The 23,861-nt window shown below is 38.0% G+C and overlaps 1 protein-coding gene across 2 annotated transcripts in view; it reads left to right on the top strand.

Annotated features, from left to right (window-relative positions):
• Positions 1–228: 228 nt before the first annotated feature.
• rfc1 (replication factor C (activator 1) 1) overlaps positions 229–23,861 on the top strand; it is a 24,245-nt gene continuing 612 nt past the window's right edge. The window contains 24 exon segments of one of the 2 annotated variants that reach the window (NM_001089491.2): positions 229–366; positions 1,155–1,268; positions 1,359–1,425; positions 2,854–2,955; positions 3,061–3,365; positions 7,196–7,267; positions 7,565–7,642; positions 7,825–8,169; positions 10,546–10,653; positions 10,776–10,955; positions 11,086–11,190; positions 11,762–12,149; positions 14,787–14,899; positions 15,091–15,205; positions 15,318–15,406; positions 15,907–16,044; positions 17,377–17,472; positions 17,611–17,709; positions 17,818–17,972; positions 19,219–19,336; positions 19,576–19,721; positions 19,811–20,024; positions 20,238–20,420; positions 23,727–23,861. The exon segment at positions 23,727–23,861 is cut by the window's right edge and continues 612 nt beyond it. In NM_001089491.2, coding sequence (NP_001082960.2) covers positions 364–366; positions 1,155–1,268; positions 1,359–1,425; positions 2,854–2,955; positions 3,061–3,365; positions 7,196–7,267; positions 7,565–7,642; positions 7,825–8,169; positions 10,546–10,653; positions 10,776–10,955; positions 11,086–11,190; positions 11,762–12,149; positions 14,787–14,899; positions 15,091–15,205; positions 15,318–15,406; positions 15,907–16,044; positions 17,377–17,472; positions 17,611–17,709; positions 17,818–17,972; positions 19,219–19,336; positions 19,576–19,721; positions 19,811–20,024; positions 20,238–20,420; positions 23,727–23,840 — 3,447 coding nt within the window. In that variant the 5' untranslated portion in view covers positions 229–363 and the 3' untranslated portion in view covers positions 23,841–23,861. 2 annotated transcript variants of the gene reach the window in all.

The raw sequence follows: 23,861 nt of genomic DNA, 5'->3' as shown, positions 1-23,861 counted from the left end.
AACATTTATATGATAAAGAATTAATTACATATTGTGATTCAGTTTGTAACATTGATCAATGATTTCTCACAATTCACAGTTGGCGGGGTAGTTTCATTTCACCAACTTTAAAATATTTATTTTAAAATTAAATTTTACTATGTGCAGTTTTAAGAAGGAAGGAAGGAAAGATTAGCATGTTCGCTGTCTCTGCATCTGCTGCGTGCGTTTGTCTCCCTCCCTCTCTCTCTCTCGCTCTCCATCTGCGCGTCATCACACTGCGCCTCCCTGTTGATTATCATTGGCGCCAAAGAGGATTGGAGAAGCAATACCTGCCCGCAGCTTGTTCAAAAATAAAGAAAATATTTAGACATATGATTAGCAATGGTGAGTCGCTTAATTAATGCACTGTCTGTAGAAGTAAAGACACAATCAGAGACGAGGTCGGTGTAGCTGATCAAGCTAAAATAAAAGCAGCTCGAACTTGCAGCCTTTAACGTTACTTGTTAATTAGCAGATTAACTTAGGCTACAAAAATAATAAATCATACATAGGCTATTTATGAATTTTGGAGTCCGTGTTTGCGTCGTTTGTTTTTAAGCCTTGGTTGTTTACGCCATGGTTGAGAAACATAAAAAGTGTGAATAACTTAATGATCAAGATCAACTGTCTTTGTCAACAGCACACAGTCAATATGAGCTTCAGTTTTTCATATATAAGTTAACTACAGGTGTTTGTGCTTTACCACCTGCTTCCTGTTTGTTATTGTCGACTTTGAAATGTAAACAGTCAACAACAAATTCATCCATGCGGTTACTATGCTACTTGCTCTGCTCTGCACGTTTTGTAGCTTATGTAATTTTAAAGTAAAAAATAAAATAAAATAAAGAATAAACTGTGTGTTTATATAGTAAAGCCCGAAATTATTCATACCTCTGGCAAATTCTGACTTAGCAAGTTTTTCAAGGGACCTTAAGACGATGCACATCGAGAGACATCATTCTGTAAACAAATGTTTCTCACCTCTTATTTACATTTGAAGAAAACTGCACTAGTGTATGAATAATTTTGGGCTTGCCTGTGTGTATGGTATGTATGTATATGTATGTTTGTTTGTTTGTTTGTTTGTGTGTACACATGTTCGCAAGTCTCTTATTCAGCAATGCTCATTTCAGGACATCCGGAGGTTTTTTACGTCCACCAAGCCTGTGGCCCAGAAAGCTTCAAATGGAAGCACAAGCACAAGTACTGATGAAGAGCAGAAGAAGAAACAAAAATCAAGACCTAAGGTAAAATGACATGTGAACAACATTCATTTGCATGCTGATGTTGTGTGCATCGTGCCGTGTCATAGAGTCTCTCTTTCTTTCTTTCTTTAGGTCAAAAGCTCCACATCTGATGAGAAACCCAGCGGGAAAAGAAAGAAAAGAGTTATAGTTGATTCAGGTTCATATTCAGAGTTGATTAAACATTGATAATCAGGCTTGTTAAGATATGGATTCTGTTGTGTACATACAATAAATTAGTTCAGACAGAAGAAGAGTAGAATAGAATAAAATGGGGCTTTTAAAATAGGGTCCATCAAGAGACCATAAAGATGCTCTGTAAAAATGTTTTGATAAAGTAAAGATAAATAATATTTAAAAAGTTAAACCTGAAATTTTTATTTAGATTAGAGTTCCATTTAAAACAACTTTTTATAAGGTTTTAATGATTGAAGAATATGACTTAAAGGGCCACGAAACCCCCCTCTTTCGGTTTGAGTCTACCTCAGAATAAATAAAAAATGCTTCATAATGGGTGTGGAGCGCCGTGAGAAGAGGGAGGAGTGGGCGTGGCCGTCAGAGCAGGGGGAGAAAGAGGGAAGCGAACAACTTTTGTCAGTTGGCTCACAAAATGATACACAAACTGTGAGGAGACGCGTGATTTTATAGGTTGCAAAGTTAAAATGCAAAGTAATAAGCAGTAATTTAATGCCGTGCTACATTTGTTATTCGTAATTTCATATACACATAACCACAATTTGTTATATCATTATAAAGATAATAATTGTTTATATAAACACTATAATTGAGGAGGACTTCTCTCCTGAATCCCCGGGTCTGAATGCAGACATGGAGCAGTGCAGCAGGTCTCTTGCCCTATCTTTTTCAACCATTAACCCTGCCGATAATCTGGAGAATTTTAAAAATAAGCGAACACAGCAGCATGGTTATAGGGGATGTATCTGAATGGTAATGAACTCAACTGATAAAAGACAAAGTCTACCATTCTCCAATTTTTGTACAGCTCTCCCAACTAAAATTCTTGCTGCAAACCAACAGCTTTGCTGTATTGGCCCTAACAGCATTGCAGTGAAAAACAAGCAACAACAACAAGCAACAAACCAATAAACCTGCTTTCCGTACGCGGACTTGATCTCACCCACTCATTGGATCTCACAGTTTGGCAGGTCTATCTAGCCTTCGGAAAACATGTGCTCTCATGAATAATTAATAAGCAGGGTCTTTTCACAGGATCAGAAAGCTCTGCTATGAATAATAATAATAATGAAAAACTGACGCATCATCACTCCACTAGCATATTCGCGCTACATCACCGATTTTGATCCCGCCCAAAAAGTAATTTTAAACCCGGAAGATGAAATTAGTTGACAAAAGCTCAAAATTATCCAGGTTTTTCCACAATTAAAGTTGACAAGTGCTAACATTGTCTTAACTGATGTTCAAAACACACAAATCTGTTAAAATTTCCAAAAAGTTCGCAAGTATCTTGAACCTTTATGGTCCTGTGCATTAAGTCATCCTATTTGGCATCTAAAAATAAAAACCTGCCTGAGACATTCAGATGTTCTCCTCTCTCATCTTATATTAGACTCTGAAGAAGAGAAGAAGGTGAAGACCAAAAAGAGCACTAAAGAGACTTCTACTATCCCCACAGAGAAGAAACACCCAGTAACTTATGTGTCTGATTCTGGTGAGGAAGTCATCAAATAAATTTCATCCTGCAATATCAGTTGGTTTTCAGCATTATATTATACCTCCGCATAATAATTTTCCCTCTCTCTGTATATTTGTTCAGATTCGGATGGAACATTTGAGACTCTGAAAAAGCCCAAACCTAAAGAGAATGGAACGGCTAAAGGCAAGAAGGAATCAGATTCAGGAAAAGCAAAACAAGTGAAAGTCTCCTCCAGCAAATCCCCAGTCAAATCCCCCAGCACGGTGAAGGGAGGGGTGAAGAGTTCTCAACCCACCATTTCCCCTAAGGTGGCACCAACCCCACCAAAACAGATGCCCACATCAGTAATGGCTTTTTTTGGGAGTTCAAGTGTTCAGAGGTCGGAGAAGAAAATGGTGGCCAGTAGCAGCACTAAGAGGAAGGCAGTGAGTACAGAGAATGAAAATTGTTTGTGTTTGCTTGCTTAAAATTGGGGCTGGGACAACAAATCAATGCATTGCAAATCGAGAAATGATTCTGCATCAATTCTTTGTCTTTCTGATTGCGTTTTGATTCTCTCTTAAATCAATTCTGAGCTTAGTATTTACTGCCAGATTAGTGCTTTTTTTAACAAACAGTCATACTTTACCAGTCCTTAGGGCTGGTACACACTGGTACATTCACATGTATGTGACGGGTAGTAAGCGGAAGGGCTAAGGTGCAGAATTAAAACTGGCCCTAAGTTTATGGAGAGTGTGGATACGAAGGCCTGACATCAGTAGCAAACAGCCAACCAGCAGGATTTGAAACACATTGTCTTTGGTGGGTGTGTCAAAAATGTCAGCATAGCAGCAACATGTATGTAAACAATGTGCACAGCTCACAAATGAGTTCAAGTAAAGTTGCAGTAAAGTCACTGCAGCTATGTACACAAAACAATTGGAGGTATTTTAGTTTTTTAGTAGGAGTTCTATAGTAGCAATATAGCATATCAACACGGTGTAGCTTTTTTTATTTTATATAGTAAGTTTATATACCAAATTTCATAAACTAATTATTTTGGTATGTAAATATTTTTGGTATTTGGCTATGTAATTTTTACTGATGGGGCAACAAAGGCATAGTTTGATGACTGCGACTGAGTGTGGAATGACAGGAGTCTTCATTACATCCTATGGGACTGCTGATTTAGACTCTGATATAGAAAACCCACCAGTGTGAAAGCACCAACAAATACGTAAATGTCACGTTTGCTTTGAAAATACCTCATTTTTGATACTGTGATTCACTTTTGCAGTCAATGTGATTCACTCACATATTAAAAGATTCAAAATCCTGAATTTAAAGAGATTCAACTCTTTATCTACCGATTCTAAAGCTTATCTATATTACATTTTATGCATATACACTTACCAGCCACGTTTTTAGATACACCTTACTAGTACCGGGTTGGACCCCTTTTACCTTCAGAACTGCTTTTGTCTTTCAAGGCATAGATTCAATAAGGTACTGGAAATATTCCTCTGAGATTTTGCTCCATATTGACATGGTAGCATCACATAGTTGCTGCAGATTTGCCAGCTGCTCATTCATGATGCGAATCTCCCGTTCCACCACATCTCAAAGGTGCTCTATTGGATTGAGATCTGATCACTGTGGAGCCATTTAAGTACAGTTAACTTATTGTTATATTTAAGAAACCAGTCTGAGATTCGTGCTTAATGACATGGTGCATTATTCTGCTGGAAGTAGCCATCAGAAGATGGGTACACTGTGGTCATAAAGGCATGGACATGGTCAGCAACAATACTCAGGTAGGCTGTGGTGTTGACACGATGCTCTATTAGTACCAATGGGCCCAAAGTGTGCCAAGAAAATAACCCCCCACATTGATACATGGCAGGATGGATCCATGGTTTCATGTTGTTGACACCAAATTCTGACCCTACCATCTGAATGTCACAGCAGAAATCGAGACTCATCAGACCAGGCAACGTTTCTCCAATCTTCTTCTTAATTTGGGGTGCCTGTGCTAATTGTAGCCTCAGTTTCCTGTTCTTAGCTGACAGGAGTGGCAACCAGTGTGGTCTTCTGCAGCTGTTGCCCATTCCCCTCAAGGTTCGATGTGTTTGCATTCAGAGATGCTCTTCTGCATACCTCGATTTTAACAGCAATGATTATTTGGCCATTCTCTGGTCATTCTCCTCCAACCTGGCACCAACAACCATTCAAAGTTCAAAGTCACTTAAATCACCTTTCTTCCCTATTCTGATGGTTGTTTGCAGCAGATCGTCTTGACCATGTCTACATGTATAAATCAAGTGTGCCGCAAGCCTACGTTTGAGTGAAGGTTTCGGCCGTTAGATCGCCCCCTGGGGGCTGGCTGCAGTACAAGTCATAAAGCCCGCCTCCTCCGTGTTAATGAAGGAGACTTGAGCCCAAATAAAAAAAAATATTACACTTGCAATAAAATGTCCCGAAAGATAGTTCTGGTCGATTAAGGCACTGGTTATTGTGCTGAAATAGGTGCAGATCTTCATTTTTGTAAACAGTTTGTTTTTAGCAGTAATTTAATGCTGGGCGTGTCATCGTGATTGACAGCTGTGATTGACAGTTTCTCAAAGCGCGGCGTCTGAGCTTCGGCAGGAGACTGAAGTAGACTGAAATGTTATTATTCGATTTCTGTGTTATTTTACCATGACAACATGAGTTCAGCAGTAAACTATAGTTTCTGACATACATGATCCTGGTGGAACACTGTTTATTCGCTAAGTTCAGGGCTTTTTTCGGGCTTTATTAGTTTGCTGATACACGCCTAGCCACCCAGATAGCAAAACACAGTTCCGGCTAGATTCTCGCCTGCCGGAGACTTATCTCTTAGAGCTCAGACTGACTAACGTTACCTCTGCTGGACCTACTCCGGATGCCTGGACTCACTACCCAATTCCAGCCGAGTCAATCGAGCCAGATGCGGCGGCCGAGCGAGCAGGCGCTGCCGCATGCGAGCCGGAATCAGCCCGCGACGCCGCGAGTAAGTTATGCGCTGCGGCCCGGAGCTGGCGCGATTGAATATATAAAACCCTCATATTTGTTAACGTTATTACATCCATTTGTGTTGATATGACAGCAAACGCATGCTGAGAAGTTCGGGGGGCGTAGTTGATTTTACATAAAGCGTTTGATTGGAAGCTCGACTCTGCTCATTTTCGCGGCTCCTCCTCTGGCTCCATCAGACAGTCCTTCTGCGCATGTCTGGCTCCAATTTCAGCAGTGTTTTGCGACAGTTTGTACCCGTCAAGCAGGCGTTTTGCCCTCAAGGCGTTCAATGGGAAAAAGGGCTGTCGCGTCGTCCATATTTTTTACAGTCATTGGTATAAATGCATTGAGTTGCTGCCATGTGATTGCCTGATTAGAAATTTGCATTAATGAGTAGTTGACAGGTGTACCTAATAAAGTAGTCGGTAAATGTATATTTATGCTGTTTTGAACTAAAACCTTAACCTATATTGGATTAGGGATATAATAATTAGACATATGTAAAATAATTATAATAAATATTTTTTTCTTTGCTAAATGCCACATGTTTATTTTTTTAAATGGTTCACCGTCAGAGCAACATTTAATTTGGAGCAAGAGAAACTAGGACAGTCTCTTTATTGTGTAAGAGATGTGTCAGCTTGCACACACTTAATTTGTTATATCTATATTTAAGTTCTCCAAACCAAAGCTTAACCTGCCCTGGGGCAGGCTAGCCATGGAGCGCAAGTTGTTATAGCTTTGACCACTGCTGAAAGACAAATAAATTTCATGGTCACTTTAGTCCAGACTAAACTGAAACTTACCTGGCTAACCAGCTTCATGGTAAAGGCCCTGGAGCTGTTTGGTTTGTGTTGTTGACTGTACAAAAATACTGCAAAAGCAGACACACTTTTCATATACTTCCAAATAGTGAAGATTGTATAGGTAGAAGAATAAAGAGGAATTACACACTTATACATTCTCATCTGCAATATGTGTCAAACTAAAGCACCACTGCTCAATGTATGATTGCAATGATGGTTGATCAGCTACTTCTAATGGAATCATTGTTGGACTTTGGTTTCAATGAATGCAGTTCATGCATCACTGTTATTACTGTTTGAATTATGTGTGTAAAAGTGATGTAGAAGAAACTTCTAGAACTGAAATTCCCATGTGGGGATATAAGAAGTTTGTTTAAAATGTCAGGTTCACTTTTGGCAGAAAAAAAGTTCTAACTTTGTTTGATCTTGTCCAGCCACTGGAAACTGATGAGTCACTCAGTGATGAAGCCATTGCAAAAGAACTTCAGATGGATGAAGACAAGGAGGTTGGTTCAGGACCATCTGCACTTTAATTATTGCACAATATTGATCATATAATAATCAAAAATTGATTAGGTAAAATTGTACAGTTTTTTCGTTAATAAAAACACAAGCATCTGCAAAAGAAATTTCAATGAGTGTTTGACCAGTTATCTAGGAATATTCCTATGTCATGTCATGCTACACAGCATGTTGTATATGTTTTTCTTAGCTTTTGGTTTTCATGCAGAAATCATAATGTGAAACCTTGTATGTTTTTGTCTGTGTGTCTGTGTGTGTGTGTGTGTGTGTGTTTATATTAGTTGGAAAAGCAGATTCATGATGATGAGGAATTTGCTAGGACATTAGCCATGCTGGATGATGCTCCCTTACCAAAAAAGGTTGGTGAGCAGCATATCTGTCTAGAGTTATTATGCATAATAATATGCATAATTTTTGCTATGTAACCCTTTAACCAATTTTTAAATCTATCCATTAGACTAAAATCCTTTTCTATAACAACAAAAACAATGTTTAACAAGAAAGTACATTGCTTTTATACTTGTCTCTTACTGTTTTTTAGGCTCGGGTAGACTCTATCTCCCCATCCAAGAGCAGCTCTCAGGCGATTGCCTCGGACATCAAGCCCAAAAAGGACTTGTCCCCTAAAACAAGTCCTGTGAAGACCAGCTCCAAACTGGCTCAAATGAAAAGACGCCAAGAAGAACGGGACGAGCAAGGGAAAAAAGACAAAGGTGAAAAGCAGATTAAGATCTCTCCTAAGAAAGAGCCCATCTCTCCGACTAGCTCAGAGCGTGCAGCTACGCCAAAAACAGCAAGTGCTTCTGCAGGAATGGCAAAATCAAGAAATTTGTCCACACCTAAAAGTGAAAGTGTCGCCAGTAAAACCTCACCAACCAAACCAGAGGTATGTCTTTTGCAAATGTTGCTTAATTAAGTATTACATAAGAGCAACGGTTCTTAATCCTGTTCCTCGCATCTCCTCTGTTCTACACATTTTACATGGCAGTTTCTCAGTATACGTTGTTTAGTGTTCTTGCGTTCCTGTGTTCTCGTGTAACATCATCATCAACAGTCAAAGTTCAGTTCCAAAACTCAAGAATGCAAGAATAGAGGACATTGTATGAATGCTGTAATTTTTAAAAATGTTTTCATAAAAAACACGTAAAGATAATGTGACCATGCAATGCAGCATCTAATTTCTCACAGGACGATTTGTGTTCTTGTCATTGCCCAAGTTCGTTCTTCCAATGTGACCTTGCAAGAATGGTCTCCGTGAGAACACAAGTCCGTTCTCTGCATTCTTGTAATTGAGAAACAGCCCAGGTCTTTTTTTTAACACACCTGATTTACAGTGCATCCGAAAAGTATTCATAGCGCTTCACTTTTTCCAGCCTTATTTCAAAATGCATTAAATTCATTTATTTCCTCAAAATTCTACACACAATAGCCCATAATAACAATGTAAAAAATTATTTTTTGAAATGGTTGCAAATTTATTAAAAAGAAAAAACCTGAAAAATCACATGTACAAAAGTATTCAGCCTTTGCTCAATACTTTGTTGATGGCAGCAATTACAGCCTCAAGTCTTTTTAAATATGATTCTACAAGCTTGTACAGCCATCTTCATATCTCTCCAGAGATGTTCAATAGGTTTTGGGTCTGGGCTCTGGCTGGGCCACTCAAGGACATTCACTGAGTTGTTGTGAAGCCACTCCATTGATATTTTGGCAATGTGTTTTGGGTCATTGTCCTGCTATAAGATGAACCGTTGCCCCAGTCTGAGGTCAAGAGCACTCTGAAGCAGGTTTTCATTCAGGGTGTCTCTGTACATTGATGCACTCATCTTATCCTCTATCCTGACTAGACTTCCTGCTGAAAATCATCCCACAGCATGATGCTGCCACCACCATGCATCACTGTAGGGATGGTATTAACCTGGTGATGAGCGGTGCCTGGTTTTCTCCAAACGTAATGCCTGGCAATCACTCCAAAGAGTTAAATTTTAGTCTCATCTGACCAGAGAATTTAATTTCTTATGGTCTGAGAGTCCGTCTGGCCACTCTACCATACAAGCCTGATTGGTGGATTGCTGAACAGATGGTTGTTCTCCTGTAAGGTTCTCCTCTCTCCACAGAATAACGCTGGAGCTCAGACTGAGTGACCTCCCTAACTAAGGCCCTTCTCCCCCATTCATTCAGCTTAGATGGCCGGCCAGCCCTAGTAAGAGTCCTGGTGGTTCCAAACATCTTCCACTCACACATGATGGCCACTGTGCTCATTGAATCTTTCAGAGCAGCAGACATTTTTCTGTAACCCCAGCCCTGTGTCTCGAGACAATCCTGTCTAGGCGGTCTACAGACAATTCCTTTGTCTTCATGCTTGGTTTGTGCTTTGACATGCATTGTCAACCCTGGGACCTTATATAGAAGGGGTTTGCCATTTCAAATCATGTCCAATCAACTGAATTTACCACAGGTAAACTCCAATCAAGCTGCTGATACATCTCAAGAATGATCACAGAATGTGTCTGAGCTCAATTTAGAGCTTCACAGCAAAGTCTGTCAATACCTATGTACATGTGATTTATTTATTTATTTATTTATTTATTTTATAAATTTGCTACAATTTAAAAAAAAAACTTTTTTCACATTGTCATTATGGGGTATTGTGTGTAGAATTTTGAGGGAAAAAAAATTAATTGAATCCATTTTGGAATAAGGCTGTAAAATATAAAAATGTAGAAAAAGTGGAGCACTATGAATACTTTCCAAATGCACTGTAGATAACCAGCTCATTAGAATAGAGGTCCATGAAGAAACTGTTTTACAGTTGAACTTTACTTAACTTAAAAACAAAGATTTGCACTACACAGTTTACAGCATGTTCAGTTGGAAATTATTCTGGAACTGTAAGGGGTCATTTTTCTATAATCATGATTTTGCATAAGTCCCTTAACCCCTTAAATTAAACACACTTCTTTTAAACTGGAATCACGGTTGAATATATTGTGATGTCTGTTAAATGAAAACTCAGAAACAGGGAGAGAGAAATACAAATATACAAATCATGGTGTGGTGAGGACCACAATTGACAACTGCTGTGTTAGAAGATACTTAAAAGGTCAATGTTTGCTTTACAACAGTGTTATTTTAGTATTATATTAGTATATGGTTTGATTCCATATAAAACTTTTTACAGTTTGTGTGGTCAAAGGAGATTTGCTAAAAATCGGGATATTAATCCTCTAGTAAGCAAACCAAATCTTCCCTTGAATTTCAGAATACAAGTCCAGATGACCTGGAGAAAAAACGGGCAAATTCATCAGCCTACCGTAGCTATCTGAACAGAGAAGGGCCACGAGCTCTGGGCTCTAAAGACATACCACAGGTAAAAACACCTAAATACCTCATGTTGATGGTTTAAGTGACATTCCTATTTATGATTCTGATTTCAGGAATCAAATTGTACTTGTCCTCTAAACTGCTCAACCGCTTTTATGTGTGTTTTAGGGCGAAGAGAACTGTCTGGAGGGCTGTGTGTTTGTGTTGACTGGTGTTTTGGAGTCTATGGAGAGGGATGAGGCTAAATCACTAATAGAGCGATATGGCGGGAAAGTGACAGGAAACGTCAGCCGTAAAACCACTTACCTTGTTCTGGGACGAGACAGCGGAGTCTCAAAGACTGAGAAGGTTCTAATTTTTTATTATGTCTTCAACATGTTTTATTTTAACATTAGTGTTTCAATTTCAATTATATTCCAGCTTATCTTTTTGTTTTTGTAACCTAATATGTTCGTTCACACAACTTCAATGTCTGTAGGCGGAAAGTTTCGGCACCAAGATCATTAATGAAGATGAGTTATTGGATCTCATAAGAACCAAACCAGGCAAGAAGTCTAAATATGAGATTGCAGCAGAAGCAGAGGTGAGGCTGTTCATATACATGCGCTTTCATTTGCACTCCATTGCACACTGTTCAGTTGAATATATTGCAAAATACAAGATTTAATGTCTATAAATTAACAAGCTAAAACCTAAATGCCAGCGTTGTTTTTAACAGGGAAATCTGCATGTCTTACTATTTCATATTAAAAAGAAAAATCATATTGCAGTCATGGTGAATGGGTCGGAAACAGTATAAGCCTGTTTGTTTATTTGAACGGTGATGATGCTTAATTGTTTTTAATTTAGTCCTGTAAAGAGTGAAAGTAGTTTCAACACTTAGGTTTAATCCTGCCATGCAAGGCTGGTTTGCAGGCACAAAGTCCTTAGAGTCCTTTTTCATGGTTTTGAAATAAATATATATTTTTGATGCACTCCCTTGAATTCTTGGCAGTCATTTTGGGCTCATTAATTGCTCTCAGAGTGTAGCTGTTAAGTCCTCATTTTGCTATATATATATATTACAGGAAAGTAATCAAAAGTGTTTTGCACAGCCTAGTGCATCCACAAGTATTTGGTGCATTGATGATCTGTCTGTATGCTCTATATTGTAGAATAAATCCTCTAAAACAAGGACTCCAGACTCCAGAGGCAAAGTCGCTTCTTCAGCCAAGAAGGCCACGCCACAAGGGCCAAGCCCAAATAAGAGAAGCTCTTCAGGGGGAAAGTCTAAGCCTGGATCTGCCTCTAAATCTGGAGCCCGTGGGGCCTCTTGTTCAGAGGTCAAAAAGAGCTTGAGCTTTGATCAAACAAAGACAGCATCCCCTGTATCCCACTCTGCCCCAGAGAATGATGGAAGCAGCCTGTTGTGGGTGGATAAGTACCGTCCACGCAGTCTAAAAAACCTGATTGGACAGCAGGGGGATCAGAGTTGCGCTAACAAGCTCTTACGTTGGCTACAGAGCTGGCATAAACACCACAGTGGCAATGCAAAAGCACCAGGTCAGTGCTTTCACTGTATGGGCAGTTGTTATTTTGCCAGCTAATGTAATAGTCTCTGATCATAATTTTTCAAAATTATTCATCTGCGCTGATTTAAAATGGCCCCATAATATGACAAATGTATTTTTAAATATACTTTGTAATAGTTTGCCAATTAATAAGGTAATGAAGCACTAAAAGTGTAAGGAAAAAGTTATAAGTTCTAATAGCTGTACAATGCCTTGCATAAATGAGTACACCCACTTTTGCAAATGTATTTTTGTATCCATTTTCCAGAGTGTATAGCCAATAATGTTTGGTGCCTTTAAACAAAGCAGTTTTAGAAATCAGTTATATCTATTAAAAAAGCTTAGTCACCTAAAACTTTAAGAATAGAATATTAAAATGTATATTAAAAATGTATTTAATATTTTCCCCATGAAATTAATTTGAGTGTTATAATTTTTTTTTCTTAAATTAATTCCAGTTTTGGTACTGACTGGTATAATTTTATAAAGCATCCTAAAATATTAAAAATATTAAAAAAAAGATCTGTGAGGGGTACTCATTTTTGCTGAGCACTGTATATAGAGTTTAGCATATACTGCTCAGTTTTTGCTAATTTTCACCCATATATAGAACGGCATGTTAGGGTATGACATGGTACAAGTTCTATATCAGGAGTGTCCAAACTCGGTCAACCTGCTTTAACACACCTGCCAGGACGTTTCTAGTGTATCTAGTGAGGGCTTGATTGGCTGGTTCAGGTGTGTTTGATTAGGGTTAGAGCTAAACTCCAGTACTGATGTTAAGTCCCACTTCACATACTTATACCATGGCCTAAAACAGTGGTCACCAAACTTGTTCCTGGAGGGCCGGTGTCCTGCAGATTTTAGCTCCAACCCTAATCAAACGCACCTGAACAAGCTAATTAAGGTCTTAGTAGGTATACTTGAAACATCCAGACAGGTGTGTTGAAGTAAGTTGGAGCTAAACCCTGTAGGGACACCGGCCCTCCAGGACTGAGATTGGTGACCCCTGCCCTAAAAGTATGTACTTTTCTTATGAAGGAAAAATATGTACTGTTGAGTGTGTGACAGAAGAGTTTGTAAGCTTTGGGACACACTACTTCCTTGTTAACAGATCATTGTGTTGCTTAGTTATGAGCCCTGTCAATCATCCACATATCATTCACATTTCTGTAATGTTTAATTGCCTACCTTTTTGGAGAAGCAGCTGCAGACTAATTCATAATTCACACGTCTTTCATGCAGAGATATCTACTCCGGTCCAAACAGTTCTTTATATAAGTTCAGTATTGTTGTTGCCAATGAAATATAACACAGAAAACAAGACTGAAACATGTTCCAGATGGCTAGTTATTAATTAACAGTCATACAAACATCTTTACCGAAACCTCTCTACGGTTGGTCTTGCGCATCCATCATGTTTGTAGTTTATTTACACTTTTCACTCGTGTTTGTTAATCGAATTAACAGCCAACGCACAATGTACTGTGGGCAATAACAGCGGGTAAAGTATGGACGGTTCTACAAATTTAAAATTTTTACCAGGAATGGTAAAACATCTGGGAACCATGGGACGGACTAATTCTGTTTTCAAAAACTATTTAGGACGGATAGTATGCGAATTGAAACGCAGCATGAGTTTGGACACCCCTGTTCTTTATTAATTTACTGGGGCTGCCCTATAGTAAAAGTATTCAATAGTCAAATACCATTAGCCGAAGAAAAGAGGTTTTAGCCACCAAGATTTTTGATTAGCTTAGTCGCAGGATTTATTTAAAAAAAAATCCACAGATTATATTGAAGTGTAAAGACTCTAGGTTTAGTTGTGTGAATTTACAATAGTAACAAAATCATTGTGCTTTCATAAAATAATGAAAACAAACTCAATGTACTTTTTTCTAACAAAGCACTAGTTTTTCCTTAAATTGTTAATGTTTAAGATGCAGTCTTTTATTTGTCTTTTACTATGGTGACCACACGTTCTGTCTTCAAACAACTCCTGTAAGCTGTACTAGTTTCTAACTGCAATGTAGTCAGAGTATTGATATGGAACTTTACTACAGTCAAAACTGCCTGGTACTACTTTAATTGTGATTCCATAAAAATATTATTGCACACCTTATTGTTTATCAGATAATCAGAGCCAAGCTTTCAACAGCTGTGTAAGACAAGTAATACATGTGATCAGTCGACACGTGGCTAAAAAATGAAAGACTTCTGTTTGACCAAAAAAATATTTTGTCGATGGCATCCCTAGAATTAAATACGGCATGAATGCCCCTCTATATTTTCTTGATAATGTCACAGACGCACAATCATCATGTTAGACTGGGGGTTTTTATGTGTATATTTTTATAAATGTAAATCTAACATGCTTTTGACTTGAATGCAATCATACACACCACATTTGTTCTCAAAGGTGCCTCCTTTTTTTAATGCTTTTTATTTTTTTTAAATAAACCTTATAAAAATTCATAAACTTCATGGTAAAATTGATGAAATGCTGTTTATGACTTGGGCATAATGTTTTATATATCATTTTTAAAAAGTAGTGTATAGTATATGTAGTGTATCATTTTCTTTGTTTCTTATTCTGTGTTTGCGTGTGTATTTGTCTGTGTGTGTGTAGCACCCAAATTTGGTAAATTTGGGAGTAAAGATGACGGTTCTGGATTTAAGGCTGCATTGTTATCTGGACCCCCTGGTGTTGGGAAGACCACTACTGCTGCTCTCGTTTGTGAGGTCAGTTCATTCTCACATATAAACAACTTTTACATCTTGTTTGACTATTTCAAAACAAGTGTGTGTGTGTGTGTGTGTACGCTTTAAAAATGTTTATGAATTAAATCATTAGCTGCACTGGCACAGTGTGTCTGTTTCTGCAGTTTTGTTGCTTTTGTTAATGCGTTAACAGTTTCCACATGTGCTTGCAGGAGTTGGGTTACAGCTATGTGGAGATGAATGCGAGCTGCACCCGCAGTAAGAACAGCTTAAAGGAGGTCATCGCAGAATCACTTAACAACACCAGCATTAAGAACTTCTACACCGGTAATTACCTTAATTAATACACAGTAAATCAGATTACATCTGCAAAATGGTTTTCAGTTGAACTGTGGTGATTATAATATAAACACTTTGGTTCTGTGTTTAATGGTGTCAGGTGCATCACAGACAGTGAGCAGTAAACACGTTCTTATAATGGACGAGGTGGACGGCATGGCAGGAAATGAAGACAGAGGAGGAATACAGGTAGACACACAGTACATGCCACTGCATTCTCTCTCTTAACCAAAGGTGGTGCTCAAGCAACACAAATAGACTAGATGGTGTTTAAATCTTTCAGTGGCTGTGTGAAATAGAGTGCTGGTTCAGTCATACAATTGACATTGTCAACTTAAAACTGTGAAGTTTTGTGATAAGGGCGATTTGTATTCAAAATGTAGTTCATTTGCGTTTAGAAGAGTCTAATTCCTTCAAATTAATTAAATATATTTCCCAGAGATGGGTTGCGGCTGGAAGGGCATTCGCTGCGTAAAAACTTGCTGGATAAGTTGGCTGTTTATTCCGCTGTGGTGACCCCGGATTATTAAAGGGGTTAAGCCGAAAAAGAAAATAAATGAAAGAATAATTAAATATATATTTTGAAATAGACTGCAGTAATTAAAGTTTTTTTTTTCACAGAACCTATTGAAATGCAGATCTGTGTCATTGTGGTTCTTGACTTTTTTTATTGTCTTTCGCCCACACAGGAGATGATTGGTCTGATAAAACAGTCAAAGATTCCCATCATCTGTATGTGTAATGACCGCAATCATCAGAAGATCCGCTCGCTGGCCAACTATTGCTATGACCTGCGCTTTCAGAGACCCCGCGTTGAGCAGATCAAGGTGACCGTCAGACAAATTCAGATATTTCGAGAGCATGATTAAATTCATGTGATTGCATGACCACTTTTGCTTATGTATATGACCTCTAAGTGGTAGAAAAGATAACATTTATGTATATATTTAAAAAAAGAATTTAAAATATACATAAAAAATGTTTACTATAAAAAACAGTGTTTTCATTGGTAAGTACTAGGGCTGAGCAATTTGGGGAAAATATCTAATTGCAATTTTTATTTATTGATTTTTTTGTTTTTTATTTATTTTTTGACAGATTTTGCAATTTCGATGTCATTTGCGATTTAAATTTTTTTAGTCAAGCTTCAGCTCAATAAACTGTATTGTAGCTTCTTACTACAAAAAATGCAGTGAGTGGAACTGAAAAGATATCAACTTATATTAGCAAACAACTCTGAAATTGTACATTGCTTGTTACTAGATTGAGCGTCACTGGCGATACTTTGTTGACTTTTTAGCAAGATACTCCTCATATAGCTGCCTGTGGTGCTTTTTTAGGTGCTGGTTGTTGTATTTCCTTGTGGTGTGGCAACAATTCTTTGACAGCTCTTGCAAATTACTTGGTTTTGCTTGGTGTCTGTGACTTTAAAAACCAAGATATTCCCATATAACTGACATGTTTCTTTTGCTTTGATATTAATTTGTCTATTAATGCTTCTGAAGCGGCAGACGCCATCATCCTATTCGTTTGCGCATTTCTGTGTGTTTGTTTTTTTATTGTGGATGTTCCGTATAGTTTGGTTGCGCAATTCTAATTGGGCAGAATGAAAGTGTGCTCACTCAATTGGCTAGTAAGACTGTCACACACAGATGGCAGTCACACATTTGCTCTGGGTTGGGGAAGTTAAATAATTTTTATTTCATATCGCAGCCTCTTGCAATTTAGCTAATCGCAATGTTTCAAATTGTGATTCGATTTCAATTAATGCCACAGCCCTAGTAAGTACACATACTTTAAAATATAGTTAATACCCTATAATTACATTAAACCTACTTAAATCTATAGTAAGGGCATGTTATTAGTTAATATTATCAATTGTACTGTAACAAACACATTTGAAGAGGGTAGTTCACACAAAAAGTAAAACTATTTACTCTCTTGTAAGTGGATATAACCCTTTATGAGTTTCTTTCTTTTGAAAACCTGTAACCATTGACTTCTATAGAAGGAGAAACATATATTATGCTTCCATGATATTTCTTTTTCCTACTATGGAAGTTAATGTTTAAAGGTTAGTGCATACAGGGAAGTAAAACCTTTTTGGGTGAACTAATGTAACAATTTTATATACAAAATGTTCCTCTCTCTCCAATTAGGGAGCTATGATGTCTATAGCTTTTAAGGAGGGTTTGAAGATTCCACCCCCAGCACTTAATGAAGTAATCCTAGCATCCAATCAGGATATCCGACAGGTAAGATGTTAACAAATAAGCATGCTTTACTGTATTGCTCATCCAGCACATTTATCAGCCTGTGTATCGTACTCCAGTTGTTTTACACTGCAAGAGTATTATTATACATCACAACTGTTATTCTACATCTACTTCTAGGTGCTGCATAATCTGAGCATGTGGTCAGCTAAAGACAAAGTTATGACCTATGATCAGGCCAAAGCTGATGCTAACAATGCTAAGAAGGACATGAAACTAGTATGTGCACACTCTTAAATATGCTATTCACATTGTATATGAGCACAGGTGGCTTGATGGTATCAAAAGACTGCAAAGAATGACGGTATTGTGTGTTCACATTTGCAGGGTCCATTTGATGTTTGTCGAAAGGTGTTTGCTTTAGGAGAGGAAACAGCTCACATGTCTTTGATCGACAAATCAGACCTTTTCTTTCATGATTACTCTTTAGCACCACTCTTTGTCCAAGAAAACTACCTGCATGTCCGACCAGCCGCTGCAGGGTGAGTTTTAGACATGCGTTTTATAAGCCAGTGTATATATTGTGTTTTATTCCATTTTTAAAAACTATTCTCATTGTATTTCAATTTTGGTGAATTTGCTATGGGATTATTTAGAAAGGTGACTTACTGTGCTCCCCATGAAACAGACATAACAGCAATACCAAACAGTTAAACATGCTATCTATATTTACATTGCTTAATTTAGTAGACACTTTTGCAAAACAAATGAGTAGAACAACAAGCAGTTCATTATATAGAGGCAAATATATTACAAGATGTGCCATAGTTACTCAAGTTTCACACCCAGAATATGAATGGATTAAGCTGAGTTTTAAAAAATGTTTTATTTATTAGAGACAACTTACTGCTTTTACCAAATCAACAAAACATTTAATCATATTTTACTACAAGTAATTCCTAAAATTGAAAATAATATGAAAAGAGCTAAGCGGTTAGCGTTTAATATGATGATGTTTCCTACCTTTGTCCTCATCAGTATTGAATAATTATCTCTAAAGTTTGATACCTTCAATTGATAGTTCACTCAAAAATTTTAGTTATCATCAGTTACGCACCCTTTTTCTAAACATATTTGAATTTCGCTTTTGTGTTAGTTGCAGAAGAAGATGTTTTGAAGAAAGCTGGAAACCTGTAACCATTGACTTGCATAGTATTTATTTTATTTTTTCCTGCTGTGGAGGTAGTTGGTTACAGGTTTTCAACTTTCTTCAAAATATATTTTGTGTTCAACAAAGAAAGAAACTCTTGAGGGTATGTCGTTTGAATGAGATTTTTATTTGTGGGTAAATTATTCATTTAACTGATCAGCACATATTAAAGGCCACGGTTTACTGCAAACAAAACCAAAGAACAATGCCACATTTGTCAAAATCAGGTATCAATCTACTGTATTAATACAAGCCACGTGATTTTATAAGATGCTCTCTAAACTACATTTCTCACCACTGTAATTTTAGTTGTATTTTTGTGAGGATATTTACACATCCTCCTAAATGCAGCAGTATGAGCTATGAGGTGTTTCTGTTGGGTACTGTGCTTTTTAGGTGTTTTGACCTTCCACACATAAACTAAGAACAAATTGAAAACACATTACTGTGAGTCAGGGCCTCAAGTTACAGTTGTACACTTAGGAAACATTAACTTGTGCTTAAAGTTTTGTTTAGAGTTCTTTTGAAAGTCAGTTGTAAAGTGTGATGGTTTCACTGTGACAATCTCTGTTCGTCAGGGGAAATCTGAAGAGTCATTTGGTGTTGCTGAGTAAAACGGCGGACAGCATTTGCGATGGAGATTTAGTGGACAGACAGATTCGCTCTAAACAGACTTGGTCTCTGCTTCCCACACAGGTAGCATACTTTTAATAGTCTTCTAATCCGTGTCCACAAACAAACCTACAGCTTTAACTGCTGTAGCGATGTTGATATAATCAGGCCTTGAAGTGGCCATTTTCAAATGAAGGCAGTAAAGCTTAATAAAATACTGTTGCAGCACAACACAAAGCTGGTTCCTGTAGTTCAGCCATTTCTGTATTTATCAGTGAAAACAAATCAGGCTTTTTCATGTATCTGTGTGCATTTATTCCCAGGCGATCTATGCAAGCGTGTTGCCAGGGGAACTGATGCGTGGTTACATGAGTCAGTTCCCAAACTTTCCAAGCTGGTTGGGCAAATTTTCCTCATCGGGCAAACACAGCCGCATCATACAGGAGCTGGCCTCACACATGAGCCTCAAGTGAGCTAACCCAAGAACTTCCTGTCTCACTCCACTCAAACTATGATGTCTCGATAAACCCTAAAATCTTCCTTATTTCACCCCTGCAGGACCTTAAGTAGTAAGGAAGCAGTAAATCTGGATTACCTGCCCTATTTGCGCTCAGCAGTATTAAAACCTCTTCAGTCCCTAGGCTCAGAGGGAGCCAATCAGAGCGTGAAGCTCATGGATGATTATGACATCATTAAAGAGGATGTTGATAACATGATGGAGATCAGCACATGGGATGGACAGCCGGATCCGTACTCTAAACTAGACTCCAAGGTGTGTGTGTGTGTGTGTGCGTGTGATTTGCTGAGCATATTGTAGAGAAATCCTCCAGGACAAAAAAGCAGTGGTCCAGTTGACAGTTCATTGCTTTGACAGATGCCTGCTCCGTCTGAGTTAATTGTGTTTTAACTGTAAAACATCTGGAGGTGCTCTGCGCCACACTTTATCCCCATCAGCTCCATTTTTTTTCTTTTCCCCTTTTCGCAGGTGAAAGCTGCGTTTACAAGAGCCTACAACAAAGAATCTCATCTCACGCCATACTCCTTACAAGTAGTGAAGAAAAGTCGTAAAGGTGCAGTTGACCCTGAGCTTCTAGGAGAGCTTGACAATGAATCTCAGGTGCAGGAAGAGGAAGAAGATGATGGGCTTGGTGCAGATGCAATGATAAAGGTAGATCTCCAAATGGCAATCCAGCAGCTCTTGAGTTTTTCAGTCACATATCAACTGGAGGACAGTCGTTTAGACAAAAAATGTAAATGTAATGTCAAACACATTGGACTATTGTCCATTTCAAAAAACATTCTTTTGACCAAACAGATATCCATTTGTTGACAATCAGTATTTCCAGGGTGTCCGCGGGGTCTTAAAAAGTCTTAAATCTACTGAAATGTTGTGTTCTAGGTCTTAAATCTTTTTAAACAATTTCTTTTGGTCATGTATAGCCACCCAATCTGGCTATTAACACCCATACAGTCACCAACAATCCCAATCTCTATAAAACTTTTCAACGTTTTATTTAAAAATAGCATTTAATTACTTTTCTTATGGTAACATTTGCCTAAAACGTTTTATTTTATTTATTTACTGCAAAAGATACTGACCTATATTTTTTATTATTAAATTATTATTATTGTAGACTAAAGTAAATTGCCAGCTATTTTTTGTTCTGTTCTTGGTAAGGCTTAAATGATTTGTGAATGGATATATTTAAAATGAATAATAATACATTTAATTAATTTTGTTAGAAATTTTTTTAATCTTTTCTAACTAAAATATTTCAAACAATTCTTAACGTTTAGACCCATTCAAGTAAAAAATCTCATTCATAATGGTTTAAAAACATGTGTTAAAGTCTTAAATTAAACTTGGTGACTCCTGCAGAAATCCTGTACTTCTAAAATTTTTGATCATTAATTTATCATTATGATGTACTGAATATTCAATACGAATTGAGTGATTTTGAAGTTTTCCGAAAAGACATGGCTTTATTTGATCTGTATCATAATCGTTGTTCATATGATTACCTTCTGAAACCACTATATGATTTGAGATGAGGAGCTCAAGAAACAGATCTGTTTCATAATGTAACGTTTAAGGATAAAAGCTAATTTAAAACGACAGTTCACCCAAAAATGTAAACATCCAACATCCATTTGTTTTGAACCCATTTCACTTTCTTTGCCTGTTGAAAAATGTCAAGGGGTGGTGGTTTCCAACATTGTTCATAATATCTTGTTTGCATTAAGCAGAGTAAGAAATGCATAAAGTTTTGAACCATTTGACTGCAAGTAGTTGACAAAGAAACTTTGATTTGGGATGAACTGTCCCTTTAAGGATAATTTTTGTGAAGCTTGAAATCTAATGTCTTCAATTTTAAACTTAGGCTAAGCTGTTTTTTTGTCTCTGTTATAAAATTATGCACTAGTTAAAATCATTCGTAGTGTAGTAGAGTGCAAATCTAAACTCAAGCCCTGTGGCCTGTGGTCCTTTAACTCCTGACCTGATTGTGTTTATTTTTGTTACTGCTTTTGATTTATTTGTTTGTTCTTGTTGATCACTGACTATTTATTTTTCTTTAAATACTAACAATCTGAAGTAAAAACTAAAAACCTTTCAGAGTAGAGCTCTGTGTAGAGGGTCACATTCAATCCTTCTGTCATAAAATAAACGTAAAAAAATTATAATTTTCAAACTCTGGCTCCACCAGTAATCTTCCATCAGGTTGTCGTTAAGAGAAAACCGGTGGTAACTCCAACTGTGGTTTATATTTTAAATATGGACAAACAGTACTGTCAGATTCCAGGTCTGATTTTTGTTATTTTTAAAGACGTGTTGCAGTGTTTTTTATGTTTTGTATATATGCGAGCCTTACTAAAGACAAATTTCTATCCCTAGTTGACAGAATACAAAGTTTTTTTGAATTGGAATTTCCCAAAGTCGAAGTCCTCTCAAAAAATGTAACCACATCGCAACTGCGCGTAGTGCAAGCTCTGTGACTGGTCAGCTTGGTAGCGCTGATGAATGTGAGCGGGGCCGAGAGCCACACGAGCCCGATGGAGCGATTGTTTACAAGTGTGGAGTTCTGTAAAGGAGCTCCGGATGGAAAGTTTTGTTTTGTGTTTATCTTATGGTTAAATTTGTTGCATGTCCACCGGTTTCTGCCTCAAAATGAGCGAGTTTGAACGACTTGTACATTAAGGAAGCGTTCAGAGGAACATTAACACCTCACTGCCAACTAGCGTTTCGGAAGTGTTATTACAGAGAAACAGAAACATCGTGCAGAAGTATGAATGTACAGCTACGCACCCTGCATGCGCCGTCGGTCACCTAGATCATTTGACGCAGAGGTATAAACCAGGCTTAACTCAGGGTTATACAAAGAGTGGCCAACACAATACATACATTCCGGAAATGGAAGTCTCATTTCACCCTCAATACACTACAATTACTATAGTGTAATGTAATGTAATGTGTATTTATATATCGCATTAATTGTGTATGGCCATACACCCAAAGCACTTCACAATCATGAGGGGGGGTCTCTCCACACCACCACCAGTGTGCAGCATCCACTTGGATGATGCGACGGCAGCCACAGACAACGGCGCCAGTGCACTCACCACACACCAGCTACAGTATTGGTGGAGTGAAGAGACAGTGATAGAGCCAATTCGGTGGAAGGGGATGATTGGGAGGACGTGATCGTAAGAGCCGATAGAGGGACTTTGGCCAGGACACCAGGGTTACACCCCTGCTCTTTTACGAGAAGTGCCATGGGATTTTTAATGACCACAGAGAGTCAGGACCTCGGTTTAACGTCTCATCCTAAAGACGGCGCCCACTGACAGTATAGTGTACCCTTCACTTTTACTGGGGCATTAGGACTCACACAGACCACAGGTTGAGCGCCCCCTGCTGGCCTGACTAACACCACTTCCAACTGCAACCTAGTGTTCCCTAGTGGTCTCCCATCCAGGTACTGACCAGGCTCAGCCCTGCTTAGAAATAATATTAGAAATAATGCTGTTTTATCTTCTAAGGGCCTATTATGCGGTCTCTGTCACCATCTTGTGGATGGACAACGTCTTTGCTCTGCTTAGTGACAGGCTAATGGTAGCCGACACACTGTCTCTCAGAAATTAGAAATATTTAAAATAGGCTCTGTCCTTATAAATAAACTGCATAATCGCAATCTGAACAACTACATTCTCGACTAAAACAGCCTCAAAAAGGCATTGTGTTGTCCAACAGCAGTAATATTTGTCAGACTTGTCTGAGTGTCCTCTGCTTGATGCTGTAAGTGGGCGGAGTAATACACAAGGGTAAGGGCTTAAGAGTGCTGTTATTTGCAGATTATCGCAGGGCTATCAACCAGTCAGATTCTAGAACCAGACAGAACTGTTGTGTTTGCAAAAAAAAATCATTAAAAGTGCAACACAATTTTTCTCCTGATTTTTTTTTCTTCTATTTTTGCAGCAGAAAAAGTCCAAACCAGCAAAAGAAACCAAACCAGCAAAAGATGTTAAGAAAGAAAAACCAGGGCCTTCTGGGAAGGGGAAAGGCCGGGGTAAAGGAAAGGCCAAGAACTGAGATAAACAGGAGGGACTGAGA

This window comes from Danio rerio, chromosome 1 (genome assembly GCF_049306965.1).
Source record: "Danio rerio strain Tuebingen ecotype United States chromosome 1, GRCz12tu, whole genome shotgun sequence".
NCBI classification, from domain to species: Eukaryota; Metazoa; Chordata; class Actinopteri; order Cypriniformes; family Danionidae; genus Danio; species Danio rerio.
This window is presented reverse-complemented; position numbering and strand designations above follow the sequence as displayed.